At 41.2% G+C, this 14,544-nt stretch overlaps 2 protein-coding genes across 2 annotated transcripts; both read right to left on the bottom strand.

The window, feature by feature from the left end:
* Positions 1-1,129: 1,129 nt before the first annotated feature.
* Positions 1,130-1,533, bottom strand: LOC100857024 (uncharacterized). The gene has a single exon (NM_001254896.2). It carries the CDS (start codon positions 1,469-1,471, stop codon positions 1,247-1,249), a length of 225 nt encoding a protein of 74 aa, NP_001241825.2. The 5' UTR covers positions 1,472-1,533; the 3' UTR covers positions 1,130-1,246.
* Positions 1,534-7,259: 5,726 nt separating this feature from the next.
* On the bottom strand, positions 7,260-13,973 carry LOC100502497 (uncharacterized). Its single transcript, NM_001196975.1, has 8 exons — positions 13,675-13,973; positions 9,457-9,529; positions 9,244-9,344; positions 9,078-9,143; positions 8,893-8,990; positions 8,081-8,143; positions 7,851-7,943; positions 7,260-7,739 (listed from the first exon to the last, which is right to left on the bottom strand). Exons 1-8 carry the CDS (start codon positions 13,745-13,747, stop codon positions 7,662-7,664), a joined length of 645 nt encoding a protein of 214 aa, NP_001183904.1. The 5' UTR covers positions 13,748-13,973; the 3' UTR covers positions 7,260-7,661.
* Between the last annotated feature and the right edge of the window lie 571 nt (positions 13,974-14,544).

The raw sequence follows: 14,544 nt of genomic DNA on the forward strand, positions 1-14,544 counted from the left end.
CGAAGGTGATCTCTTGCCCCTATACGAAGGTGATTGCCATCTGATCTATTCTGATTGATGCACTCCCCTACCTGGTGTGTCAATTGTCGAGAATTTCTCGATAGTGAATTTGTATGTGGATGCTTCGCACGATCTAGAGCAGAAAGTAAAGAAACAAAGACACAAGAGATTTATATTGGTCCAAACTCTTCTGAGAGATAGTACCCTATGTCTAATAGGTGGTGGTTATTTCCTCGCCAGTATGCTCTTGCCCCCATCAAATGCTCGATTCCTCCTTTTACAATCTAAGGAGAGAGTTAGTTACAATAAAGATGAACTGAAATCCTTATTCAGTCCTATCTTTATCTATCGGTCCCTTATATATTAGGCATCTTTATTACAACAGATTTACTCGAATAAGTCTAACTATTGATGAGCATGGTCCTAAAGATTTGGTTCGTGTTTGAGTTGTTGGCGGGGATCGAGTTATGAGTTGTACATGGTGGTTCGAGTTGGTCCCACGTTCCAGTCCTTTGTATGACAAAATTTTGGAGATGAGTTATAATTCATATCCTTGACACACTTGTTCACACAATCACACTATCAGTGACAACATCGCTTGGCCTCTGAGTATGTGATGCAACCACTAGCAACATTATGGAGGCTCCACCCCTCAGCTATGGTGGTACAACCACGGAGCTAGAAAAAATATTTAGGAGGGACTGAACTAAACCACTATAGCAGTATAGGAGCCCTTTCTATATTATATATATGATTCAAGCGTGTTCACTTATTAAAAAAGAGTGTACTTCTACCGTTCCAAATTCCATGTCGTTTTGTTGATATATATCTGTGTTATTTGATACATAGTAAAATAGAGAAATTATCTGATGGAGTGGCTTTGACTCTTGGACACTTTAATATAATTTACAAGTTGGAACGGAACTTAGCAACCGGGGACGGGGAACTTGGCCACGTTCCTCGTTCCGGGAATGTTCGTTCTGTTCCGGGAACGTGGAAACAATCTCGTTCCAGTAGCGTTAAATCCTAGTTTTAGTAGCGTACCGTGTACCACGTTCCTGTTCCTCGATCACATTGATCCGGGAACCTGGTTACTAAGGAACGGAATGAACGATCGGAGTATGTAGTATATATAAACGCCGTATATATGCTTGTGCTGGCACTTACAACAGCAAGACAATGAGCACTTATATAAACGTGCATGCAATAATAAGAAATCGATGTGCTATATGTATATGCTTGGTGATCAGCGCGCGCCCCTGCAGCGTTCTATGGGCTCGCACCCGCGGGTGTATTTATTGGCGTTGGCGACGGGGCGGTACAGGTCCTTGTTCTTTCCGTTTGGCTCGTCGGCGACAATCGCGTCGTAGTTCAACGTGCCTGGCATGGCGGCAGCGTCCTGAACGCCACTGCTCAGGAGGAGGAGGGCCACCAGCAGGACGGTCACGTTGTTGAGCTTAGCTTCGCCCATGCCCGGCTGCGTTTATTCTTGTGCTTCAGGTAAACGAATGGAGAAGAGATCTAGCTAGCTATAGGGAGTGGATGCGCTGCAGCTCGATCTGTCTTAAGTAACGGTACGGCGTGGTGCCCCATATGCAAGCGACGGGTGGAGGAGAATGTATTCAGGAGGTTTGATGGCCTGTGTTCGGTCCAAGAACTTTGAAATAAAAATGGATGGACCTTAGCTTCGATGCCTATATATATATACAAACATGCATGCATCGATGTAGCGGGAGAGATTGTAATTAATGCTTGTAAAAATTCTCTATTCTTAGACTATCTTCAATGGCTATCTACGTAGTTACCTGATCGAGAGGTCGTTTGCTCTCACGTGGGCTATCCTTTGTGTAGAAGCTCCAACGAGAATTGGCAAGAAGCTTGTGCGCTTAATAGTTTGCATTTTTAGATTTGGTTTACTTATAGTTTTTTGAAGTGAAGGTACTGTAGGGAGGTCCTACAGTAATATTATTAAAAAAATAAAAATGAGTTTAGAAATGAGTTTAAGGAGGAGGAGGGAGATTACAAAGAAATGGAAGAAAGAGAGAGCCGAAGGGAACAAGTTACAACCCTAAATTAAGTAGCCAAGATGTAATGTCTTCTTTAAGAGCAGGCTTGATGCGATGGCATAACAGAGCAATTTCACTCCTAAACATAGCCTTACACTCAGGAACCGAAGGGGGAATTTCATTGAAGATCCAATTATTTCTGCACCTCCAAATGCACCACGTCATGATGATAATAGCTTCAAGCCTCCAGGGGACTTGCAAACGTCTTCTAATTCTCAATAGGGTATGCAGAAGATCCGTAGCACATGGCGGAAGGAGGCCTAAAAGAAGCCAACATCTCTTAGCAAAGTTGCACCTGAAGAAGAGATGGATAGATGTTTCTTCAATCTGGAGGATACAGTTATCGCAGGTGAAGGAGTCTAATGGCATTGTGTGACGCCTGAGAATGGAGCGAGTATTCAATCGATTTTTAAGCAGCGGTCAGAAGAAGACTTTGTGCTTGGGCTGGCATTTAGATTTCCATAACCAAACAAATAGAGGGAGCGTTTGACGGGAGCCAGTCAGGTGTGCATAAACCGCCTGAGAGGAAAACCGAGAGGAGGAGGCACTGCATCTCCAAATATCATTGTGATCAAGCAACTGAATATTACCAAGGGTGTCTTGAAGTTGGAGAAGTTGCTCGAACACTTCAGCAGAAAGGGGGGTATGAAACATTTCATTCGAGGAAGCTAATCGAGCTTGATGGATGTTAATCTCTTTGACCGAGGCAAAAGACCAGAGCTCCGGGAACTTTTCAGATAAACATTGCCCATTCCATCGATCATGCCAGAGAAGCGTAGACTTACCATTTCCAATTTGCACTTGGGCAATTTCCTTGAATGAGCCATGGATTTTGAGAATATCTTTCCACCAAAACGAGCCCACTGGTCTAGATGAGGGCAGCGAATTGTTGTAATGAGTGTCCCAGATGATGTTGACCCATGGGATATTGACTCTGTTAAAGAATTTGTGTAGACACTTCATAAGGAGAGCTTTATTCTGCCACTCAAGGTTAATGACTCCCAGATCCCCTTGAGTTTTTGGCCTGCAAACCGATTTCCATGCAACTTGGGGAGGTTTTTTTGCATTTATATCTGCCCCTCTCCAGAGACAATGTCGTCGAAGCTTATCAATCTGATTGATCACAGTTTTCGGGAGTTTCAGGGTGCACATGTAATAGGTTGGAAGAGAAGAAAATACCGCATTGACCATTTGGAGTCTGCCAGCCTGAGATAGAAAAATAGAGGTTGCAGCTAGTCTTCTTTCAATCTTCTGAATGAGAGGACGGAAAGCTTCCAAGTTGGGTTTTTTAAGCCCCAAAGGAAGACCCAGGTACGTGAAGGGCAAAGTCTCGACCTTGCAGTGGAATGTATTTGCTAGCAAAGCCATTTTCTGCTCCGAAACATTGATGGGGTAAATGTTAGATTTGTTACAATTCACATGGAGCCGTGTAGAATCAGCAAAAGAATTAAGCATTGCTTTAAGAAAGAAGAGTTGTCTAGGGCAGGCTTCCAGAATTAGGATTGTATCATCTGTGTATTGAATAACCGGGAAGTCAGATCCACAGGAGGTTGGGATCGGGAGCTTGAGGATGCCACAGTCCTTTGCCTTGTTGATAATTGACTGAAGAAGATCAGCAGCTAAGACAAAGAGAAGGGGGGACAAAGGGTCCCCTTGCCTAACTCCACGCCTGCAGTGAAAGCGTCTGCCCGGAACCCCATTCAAAAGAACCTGTGATGTGCCCGATCCAAGAATCAATGAAATCCAGTGAAGCCATCTGTCCCCCCAAGCCCTTATGTTTCAGAATATCAAGGATGGCAGCATGTTCTAGTTTATCAAAGGCCTTCTCAAAGTCCAATTTTAGGATGACCATTTCCTTTCCTGATTTATGACAAATAGAGATGTATTCAAAGGCCCATGCAAGACAATCTTGAATTGTCCTCCCCTTCAGGAAACCATATTGATTCTGATGAATTAGACTAGTAATAACCAGCTGTAGTCTATTGGCCAGAAGCTTCGTCAGGATTTTCATGCTGGTATTGAGGAGAGAAATCGGTCTATAGTCCCCCACTGAAGTAGGCGCACTATGCTTAGGGATGAGAGTCACATAAGAACCATTGATGCTTTCTAAGCAGATTGATCCCTCATAAAATTTATCACAAAGCTCATAGAAGTCTGATGCAATTATCGACCAACATTTTTTTACAAAATCCGTATTAAAACCATCAGGACCTGGGGCTTTATTGGAAGGAAGGTTTCTGATGATCTGATCTATCTCGCTGCGAGAGAAAGGCAAATCCAGTGAAGAGAGGTTATGAGCAGACTGAATCAATTCAGAAAGATTGAAAACCATAGATGTTGGCTGAGAAGACCCTAATCGATTTTTAAAGGCTTGAAACAGAACCTCCTCTTTATCTTTATGAGAGACAGCCACCGAGACATTGACGCAAGACAGAGACAAGATATTGTTGTGACGATGTTTGGAAGTGGCATTAGCATGGAAAAATTTTGTGCCCGCATCCCCCAACGAGGCCCATTTGATTTGGCCTCTTTGCTTCCAATAGGCACGCTGATTGGAGAGAAGACCCTGCAGGTGTTGGACTAGAGAGTGCTTAAAGTTCCATTCTTGGATTGTTAGATCTCTGTTTTCCTCAATAAAATCCATCAATTGAATAATCAACTCCGTCTTAACAATCAACTTAGCTAGATTGGGTAAAGATTTCTGCCACCCATTGATCACTTTTCTTGCTCTTTTAAATTTGGCCATAAGTCGTTTTGCAGGATCAGGCTGAAAGAGATTTTGTTCCCAGGAACCTTGGAATCTGAAATGAAAGTCCTCAAGCTGAAGCCAATAGTTCTCAAATCTGAAAATGGGCGGCTTGGGAACGTTGGATTGAATATTGACAACCCAGGGAACATGATCCGAGGCGCTCCTGGCCAGGGAAAAGGCAGAGGTGGCCGGGAATATGGTAGACCAGACAGGAGAGACGAAGCACCAATCCAGCTTTTCAAGCAAAGGATGACGCTGCATATTAGACCAAGTGAAAGCTTGCCCTTTAAGAGGAATTTCTTGTAAACTCAGCTGACTGATTGCCGCATTAAAATTGAGCATTCTGATAGGGTCACCACCCTGCTTGTTACGATTTTCAGGGAACCTAATCATGTTGAAATCTCCAAGGAAAATCCAAAGTTTGTCGTCATCAATTTGAAGGTTAGAAAACCAGGCAAGAAAATCTTCTCTACCATGAGGAGAACAAGGGGCATAAATGTTGGAGAGCCACCAGATTTGCCCATTAAGGTTGGATTGGAACCGAATGGTGTGCCCAAACTGGTTTTGATCAACTACCTCAGCCTCAAAGAGGGAGCTTTTCCAGATGGTGATGAATCCTCCAGAGGCACCAATAGAAGGGCCGAGGGCAAATTTATCAAAATGACGATTGCAGAAGAGACGAATATAAGCGTCATCGAAGGATTCTTTTTTTGTTTCCTGAATACAAATAATGTCACATTTGGATTCCAAAATATTGTTCCGCAGAGAGTTCCACTTGGAGTTAGAGTTAATGCCTCTGATGTTGTGAGACAAAATTTTAAATGAACGACAAGAATTCTGAAGAGGATTATCCATTGAAAACCAGAAGTAATTCACTGAAGAGGTCGAGTATACCAAGTATACGACGACAGAAGCCCCAGCAAACAGTATGTGCGGGGCATGCTAAATTATAGAATTCCAGAAAGGAGGGGCAGAGAGCGCCACCACCCCCCCCCCCCGAAATACAGACCAAATAAAAGCCAAAAAGGCATAAACAAACCCCAAAGTTTCATTGCACCCAGGAAATTAAAACCAATCACCCAGAAAACAATTTACTTATAGTGGTTGATCAAAATGATGAATATCCACCTTTTGTTCCTAGTGTAGCTCATTTCATGGTTTAGAAACATAGAAATTTATAGTACCTGATCAAAATTGAGTACAGAGCAGATGGTACAACATTGTAATCCATTGACACTTGCATGTGTCGGTGTAGTTGTATCAGGAGGGCTTGAGTCTTGCAAGATCACTCCAATCATGTTTATGGTGAGATCGGCACAATGTACTGCAGGGAACGAGGTCCGTGGCATTTTATCCGGAAAGTCGTAGGGAAGCATCCGAGAGAAGCCAAAAGTGGAGCATCACTTGCAGTGAAAAAGGCTCCCAACTATCTACGTAGTTACCTGATCGGGAGGTTGGCCCTCACGTGGGCTATCCTTTGTGTAGGGCTCCAACGAGAATTGACAAGAAGCTTGTGCGCTTCTTGATACCTCAAGAAAAATATCATTGCGTCAATGACATTTATATTGTTGTCTTTGGGTTTATTAGCTTAAGTTATATGTTTTGTTTAAGAGATAATAAAGACCTAGATTAGTACAAAAAATAGTTTTTCTAATTAAATCCTCTTAGACATACATGTTCCTTTCAAAACTATTAACAAGTTTGAACTTGCTAGTCTATTAATAGTTAATGGGTCTTAGCTAATAATTAGCAAGTATGTTTGTATCCTTACGCTCCGTTTGAATATCGATATTGGAGGGCAAGAAATTGAATTGGATTTAATATCAAATCAGTCGTGGTATTAAAATGAGATATAATTTCAATTCTATTATTTGGATGTCACTGAATTGGAGTTCAGAATTGTGCAATCTAATTCTACACGAGGTGATGCTCTGTATTGGAAGAGTGAGATAGTGAGTTTCTAGTTATAGTTTAATTCCAGAGAATTAGATATCTGATTCCAAATCTCAATTCTATGTGCAATCAAAGAACAGAATTTTGGAAAGCTGATTCCAAATTCTAATTACTTATTCCAATATCTACATCCAAATTGTGTATTATATGCTAATTTTTAGTGCTAATAGATCTAAACAGACCCTGAATAAATTAGAACACAGTTTTTACATTGTTTTTTTTCTGGCACTGTTGTAAATTAACTCCTCACCATCATTACTAGCAACATTTCCAGAGACAATGGGAAAAAAAAAGATGAGGCAGAGTGGATCCGCAGATACCATTCTAAATGAATTAGAACATTGTTTTTTTTTCTGGCACTGTTGTGAATTAGCTCACCATCATGGCAACAACATTTCAGAGACAATGCGAAAAAGCAGCAACATTTCAGAGACATAGCGAAAAAGCAGCAACATTTCAGAGACAAATGCGAAAAAATTGAGGTATAGAATGGATCCCCAGATGCCATGAAAGCGTAGTTGATTGAATATAATACATATGAATCCTTTTCTCGAACGAATACATATGAATCCTAAACTACCAAATATATTCTTCAGTACGAAATCCAGATATAGGGAAGAGAGGTAAAACAACAGGTTGTGGTACGGCCGCCCCTAAACTCTGCAGCGATTTTGCTAGCATTTCCATTAACACAAGGTGCATTGACTTACGAGCACTTGCATTGCTAACAGGGGGGTACAACTAAAATTGTTCACATTACAACACAGAAGTCTGAATTCAAGGAATTGCAATTAAAAGTTAGAAGTGGACGATTAAGCCAGATAAAAAGGTAGAAGGGTAAATTACAAGCATGGTATCACACTATTTATCTTCCTTGTGACAATGTAACCCCCTCACGATCCGCAGCAAGCTGATTTTTGTGAAGCCGAAGCCTCACCGCCATCAGGTCTGTTAATACTGATCGTGCGATCCTGAAACAGTAGAATTCCATGTTATTAAGCAACATCGCTGAAGTAGCAAGTCGTTAGTTTTTTTTTTTTTCTGGATGCAACTTAAAAGGAAGAACAAGATTGAAGTTGCACCTCTGGCTTTGAATCAGATTCAGAAAGCCTTTGCTTGATATCTCTTGCTATGGAGAAAAAAACCTGCTCCACATTCAGGTTGGTCTTCGCACTCTGCAGGAACAACAATCATGAGCTACACGTATAGTTTTAGCCTTTTCAGGAACCACCAAATCAAGCAGGTCGTTCCATTCAGTTAGAACAGATGCAAGGAGAACACAGCAGAAATAAAAAGTAAGAACCAAACCCACCGTTTCAAAAAACTTGATGCCATACTCGTCAGCAAGAGCCTGCCCTTTTGAAGTCGGTACAGCCTGCATTCAGACAACAAAGGCCACTTAAAAACAAGGATATAAAAACTTAAGGTTCCAAAGAACACTAGGCGCTAGACAGGAGATATAGCTGCAATCTGCATAAATATGAAAGAATAAATGGGAAACGAAAAAGGAAAGGCTACACAGCCCACCACACACTGCATTAGGCTGTCTTGAGCGGACGGAACCGTAGAACACTGTTTGACACTGTTTGTATAGTGAAGTTTGAAATAGGGAATGAGATAGGGGATCTGCTGGAGATGACCTTAAGGAAGCCCACTAGCACATCTAAGCAGTGTGCTATTGCCATCAATCCCCTACCACTACCACCACCTATTGCCAGCTGCTGCCTTCATTCTCATGCAGCTGCATCACCTCACTTGTCACCCTAAGTCTCATGTCATTCGCCTGTCCTATGCTTTGCATGCACACCACCCCTCACCTGCTCTCCTGTTCCATGGCGCACCAACTCTGCTCCACCTGCGCACACCTTTCATGTTTCCCCCTCAACGCGCCAAAGCTATGATGTTTTTTCAAACATTGGACAGACTAGAGATTACACAACGGTCATTTGAAGTGCATTGTGTTATACATGTCATTAAGTTTTCCACCTCGTAAGTCGTAACTGATCCATTTTTCCAGTTTAAATTGAGCATTGAAGTACAAAAAAATCTTGAATAGGAATGTAACATTACATTACATTACATGAACAGAAAATTTAAGACAATAAAGGGGAAAAAAGGACATACGCGTTTGCTTTCATCCATGTCAGCTTTGTTGCCTACCAAAATTTTATTCACATTGTCGGAAGCATGTTGCTCAATGTTCCTTATCCAGTTTCTTATATCTGTCAATATTAACACCAAGGTCAGAAGATAAGCCAAATGGCCATATTAGAGGACTGACTTTAGTTTCAAATGCAATGTGCACATACTATTGAAAGATGACTCATCAGTAACATCATAGACAAGCAAAATTCCCATTGCACCCCTGTAGTAGGCTGCATAGTCAGAATTATTAGCAGATTCAGAATAATTAGCCCATAAAAAATTGAAGGGTCAACATTGGTTCAGCTGACAGAAAACAAGTATATTGCATACCGGTTGTAATAGTTCGAAAACGTTCTTGACCAGCAGTATCCCATATCTGTAACTTTATGCGCTTACCATCAAGCTCAACTGTTCTTATTTTGAAGTCAATCCTTTTAAAAGATAAAATATAAACTATTTTAGAAATATTCGAATAGCAGCATTCATTTGAAAAAAAAATTATCCATTCAAAACCAACTATTTCTATACATTAGCAGTGCTTACCCAATGGTGGTGATGAAGCTAGTAGTGAAGGAGCCATCTGAGAACCGTAAAAGGAGACAACTTTTCCCAACACCTATACAATGATTGTTAAATAAGGTCGATTAGGTTGTTTGCATAAAAAAGATCAGTAATATACAAAGTGATGTAGTATTATTTTTTCAACAAACACAGTAGTAAACATGAATCAATGAACAAACCACAAAATCATTAGAAATACTCTGACAACAGTAGCAGTCAAGAAAATCAGAAGATATTATCATGCCAAACAACAGATGCTAAATATTGCAAGGAAGAGGGAATGTTGGAACTTGCTCTCCTGGGCAAGTTGATCCAACGGAGGAATGAAAGCAACGTAAACAAGGTTTTGACTCGAGGTGGCAATAGCTCTGTTCATCCAGCCTCTCAAGGGCACTGTACGGGGGTATTTATAGGTGCCTGAGTGCCTAACGTCTTGGAGTAAGGACGCATGTGCCCTCAGGCGCCTAAGCTATCCCCGGAATATTCCCATAAAGTGGGGTTACAGACTGTCATTACAGAAAAGCCATTGCAAATCGGGCCCGTAATACACTTAGCCATGCGGGGCCTGTTACAATGGGTCGAATTCCACGTGGGCCTTCGTGTTCGACGAGGACGCGGGACGTGGGCGACCTCGTCGTAGGCCTTCGTCTTGCAGCGTAGTGGACGAAGGGTGGAACCCGCCGGTCGTTTCACCTCCGTTGGTGCAGCGAGATTGGCGAAGGCATCGAGCGAAGGGTAGCGTCTTCGCCTTCGCCCCAACAGGGAACACAATTATTAGCAAGTAGGCAAGAAGTGTTGGTAGGCTCCTTTTTCTTTTCATTATTATGTTCCTGGTTCTACAAGTGATGTTTTATCTTGTAACAAGTTGGGTAAGTTGTTCGGAAAAGTGGTCGATTAAGGACAGATGCAACTATAATATATGAATGCAGTGGCGGAGCGTGACCGTTTGTTAGAGTGGACGCACTAACCAGTTCAACTGTTCAACCCAAAAGCTTAAGCTAATGGGAGAAGGTAGGCAATCCACTTATACACTTCAACACCGCCACTCACGTGCAGCCAGAGAGAAAGGCGCAAACGCATCTAGAGAGAAAGGCGCAAACGTGGAAATAAATGGGTGGATGCACAAATAAAGCATCTGCCAGGATTCGAACTCAAGACATCTGGCTTTGATACCATGTTAGAGTGGACACACTAACAAGTTCAACCCAAAAGTTTAAGCTAATAGGAGAAGGTAGCCAATCCACTTATACACTTCAACACCGTTAACAAAGGGGAGGCCAAAATCCAAAAGAATGTTGTAATAGCCAAAGCTCAATGGGAAAAAAAGGAAATCTACTAAAATAAGCAAATAGAGTAATGATATACTTTTCTAATACAAGGTCAAATCCACAAGTGTACTCACACACAGTGGGCATACCCATGTGTAAATCAGCATAGGAATTAGGAACAAGCTTTGGCATATGCTTATGCTCGTTTTATCTATGGAATCCCTACACTCGAAAATACATGTACTATTTTGCTTGAGAATAAATAAAAAATTATTAGCAAGGAGAAAACAAAAAAATAGGACTAAAGAATAGAAAGTCGCATTTGTTTAAATTAGTACCTAGAAGTAAAAAAGATGATCTAAATTAGATAAATCATACCAAATACCATATTACTACTATAGTTTCCCCTTCTACCATGCCTACTATCCAATTCTTGAAGGTTGGCCTTCTCATTTTCAGTAATAGCCCAATCTATATGAGTGATTATGCTCACTGCTGCCTTGCGCTAGAATAGGCCACTACTTATTTGACCTGCTTTTTCTACGTTAGATAGCTCTCAAAAGGGGGAGCCACAACCCGGTTACAATGTAAGAATATTACAACGTGTTTGGTTTGAGGAATGAGGTACTCTATCATCTTCTCACTCCTCACTTTCTTGTTTGGTTTGTGGTGGAATAAGTTGATCCATCACCATTTCATTCCTTATAGGCTAATAATTAGTAATAATACGAGTAATGAGTTCATTCTACCAAATTTGTGGAATGGACTCATGATACACCACCTCATCTAAAATAGATTGATTCTTCAAACCAAACATCCCTTTAAAGTGGCACCAAAAATGTATGGCATGTCTAAAACATGCCCACTACTAAGGTAGCAAAGATACTATTGATGAGACACCCAGAGATGGTATCATGCAAGAAAGGATTGCTCAAATATATTGATTTCTCGAGTTTTTTATAGTAATATTAGGAGTATTTTTTTCTTGGTGACTAAATCCACTTCAGATTCAACAATATGTATTGATATTATAACATGAACATGTCACCAACATCAGACCACTCTTTTCACCATGCACATGTCCCCTATAGCATAATTCCGTTTGGCCTACAGTGATGTGAAAATGTTACTCTGGGACTTCCCAGATAAGTAGTTTTTACTGCCTAGCCACACTTGCTAACAATACTAACAAAGTTGAACTCTACCTTAAAATATCATCACAACTCAGCAGACAAAATCCCAACAATAATGCTGGGTAGACAACAAATACAGTCAAGTTTTTAAATGTTGTGCAAGTAACAAGAGCTTCTCAAAATCTCCTAAGACCCTATTTGTTTCGTTGGAATTGAATTCCATTCTAATAACTATAATTTAGACACAAACTAATTAAGTTAATATATTTGTATATATAATATATTTGTATATTATCCTAAATCATATGAGAGAGATAGTTATACAGTACACTTATGTTATAAAGAAGCAAGTAGAAGAGTGTGCTGTAAGTTGTACATTAGAAAAGTAGCATGTAAATTTATAGAATCAATTTTCATCTCTCACCCCATGAATTTGAGATAGGCTTATATATAAACCTTGGAAAGTTGTGGAATGTCACATTCTAAAGAAAATAGCCTACTCCATTAGTTAGATTTTAATTCCTCAAAATGAAGGGAAACAAACAGGGCCTAAGTGAATTTAATGCAATAGCACTTTACAGCTTTAACCTTACTGAAAGCATGACACAGAAATTTTCATAGAAACAGATGGACTGAGTGATTTAAAATGAAAACATTAAGTATTGCTGGCAGGAACTATTTGATATGTTAAGACTGTGCTAATAACAAGAAACATCTCTTATTCAATTCAGAGTAGCTGACAAACCAAAAGAGTGATTGAACCCATATTTAGGGATGTAAATGGACCAGATACATATGAATACCTACGGATACAAATAGTCGAATACATATGGTTTTTCTATCAGATTCGGATATGGACAGTGTCAGCTGTATACTAAGATATGAATGGATATTGGCATCATATATATCTGACTACAAGCATCCGAATATGGAACAGTACCTATAGCCCTTTGATCGGACAGCCAGTCCATACCATTTAAACCCTTACCCATATGTACAACAAATATGACAATGTGTTACTTAGGCGTCTTTTATCATAGGTAGAGCTGTAGAAGATAATAATCATTTTTTAAAATATTTGGACAACGATTAAGAAAAACTCCAAACTTTCCCACAGAGGTTTCAGTCAAGTTAACATGGCCACCAGCTAGTACTGTGGCTGTAGCCTGTATGCCCTTACATACTAAAAATGTACAATTCAGAAGTGATCAAGGAACTCATGATGGGATAAGCTATGACCTGGGATGTTCGACACCAATTCAAGAACTAGCAACAGTAAACTGTGACTGAGTTTTCACTCTGTTGCCCATCCTATTGCAGTAGGAATTATTAACATAAAATCCGTGTATTTCCTTTTCTGTGAGCACCAACCATCATCATTCCAATAAGACGGCAAAAGCTGTTTGTTCTGTAACTAATACGTCCGTTGTCGCATGCAGTTTCCAAGTAGAATTCGGTTCACTTGTCTGTGTGGTTGTAAATGTAGCCCTCAAGCATCAACTAGCAAAGCACCGTCACATTTCTCTAGAGGGAGTGAATTTTCAGCGGAGCACCAACAACATTTCGTTACTATAAAAAAACTGTGGGCCGTCATCGACGAAACTGCGGCAGCTTTTTGGGCGGTACGGTTACCCACACGATCCTTCTAAAGCCCCCCTCCTAATCACAGCGCACATCAGCCTCTGCGTTTCACATGCGATCAGAATCGAACTTCGATTTCGCACTCAGATCTCACCGTAACCAATCGATCCGGACGGTGAGCGAGGTGGGGGAGGAGGCGTGATGGTGAAGGCACTCACCGCTATCTCCGATGAGGAGCAGCTTGATGAGGAAGTCGTAGTCGGCCCGGGCCCTCGCCGGAGGCGCCGCCATCTCCGAGACCCAGGAAAGGTTCCGCCTGCCTCCAGCCGAGCCCACGCGACGCACAGCAAGCGCCCGCTGCAGCAGCGAGCGGCCGTCGGATTCGACCGAGCGGAACACTATCCGGGTCGGAGGCGCGTCCTAGCCGGTCGGCGCGCCGTCGAAGCGGCGGCGGGGCGATGAAGTGAGGTACGAGATCGGATGCGGTGGGAGAGAGGAGAGAAGTAGAGAAGGAAGGTGGTGGGGGAGGGTGGAAGTGGTCCACCGTGGACTTTGAGCGGACCGTGTCACGCACACGTGGGGGCCTGGGTGGTGACCGCGTTCCACCATCCGACTGATCTGCACACGAGCTTTAACAGTTGAACACTCAACAATTGTCATTCCATATGGTTTCACTCGCTCGAGCTGAAAAAGAATACGCTTCCTACCTAGTGCTAAGTCCAAAAAAAATCATTTCACCCTTTTTTAAGGGTTTTTTAAATTGGTGCCTTTTAAAAAACCCAAATAATTATGATATCGTATTATTATCATTAACATAATCATGAAATGTATTTTTGTAATGCTCATATTTAAAATCATAATTAACGATGCTATTTTTTACAAGTTTAGTTAAACTTAAAAATATTTAGCTTGTACCAAATCATAATTAAGGATGTTCATATTTAAAATCACAATTTCTCACCATCGCTGTTAAGGATGCTGAAACTGGCCAGTTATCAGACAGACAGCATCATGTCAACTATGCAAACATAAGGCATTCAATAAACCTCGTCCTCCACCAGTTCTCATGTCTCATCCCCTATCTTATC

The sequence above is a fragment of the Zea mays genome, chromosome 7 (assembly GCF_902167145.1).
Source record: "Zea mays cultivar B73 chromosome 7, Zm-B73-REFERENCE-NAM-5.0, whole genome shotgun sequence".
Lineage (NCBI taxonomy): Eukaryota > Viridiplantae > Streptophyta > Magnoliopsida > Poales > Poaceae > Zea > Zea mays.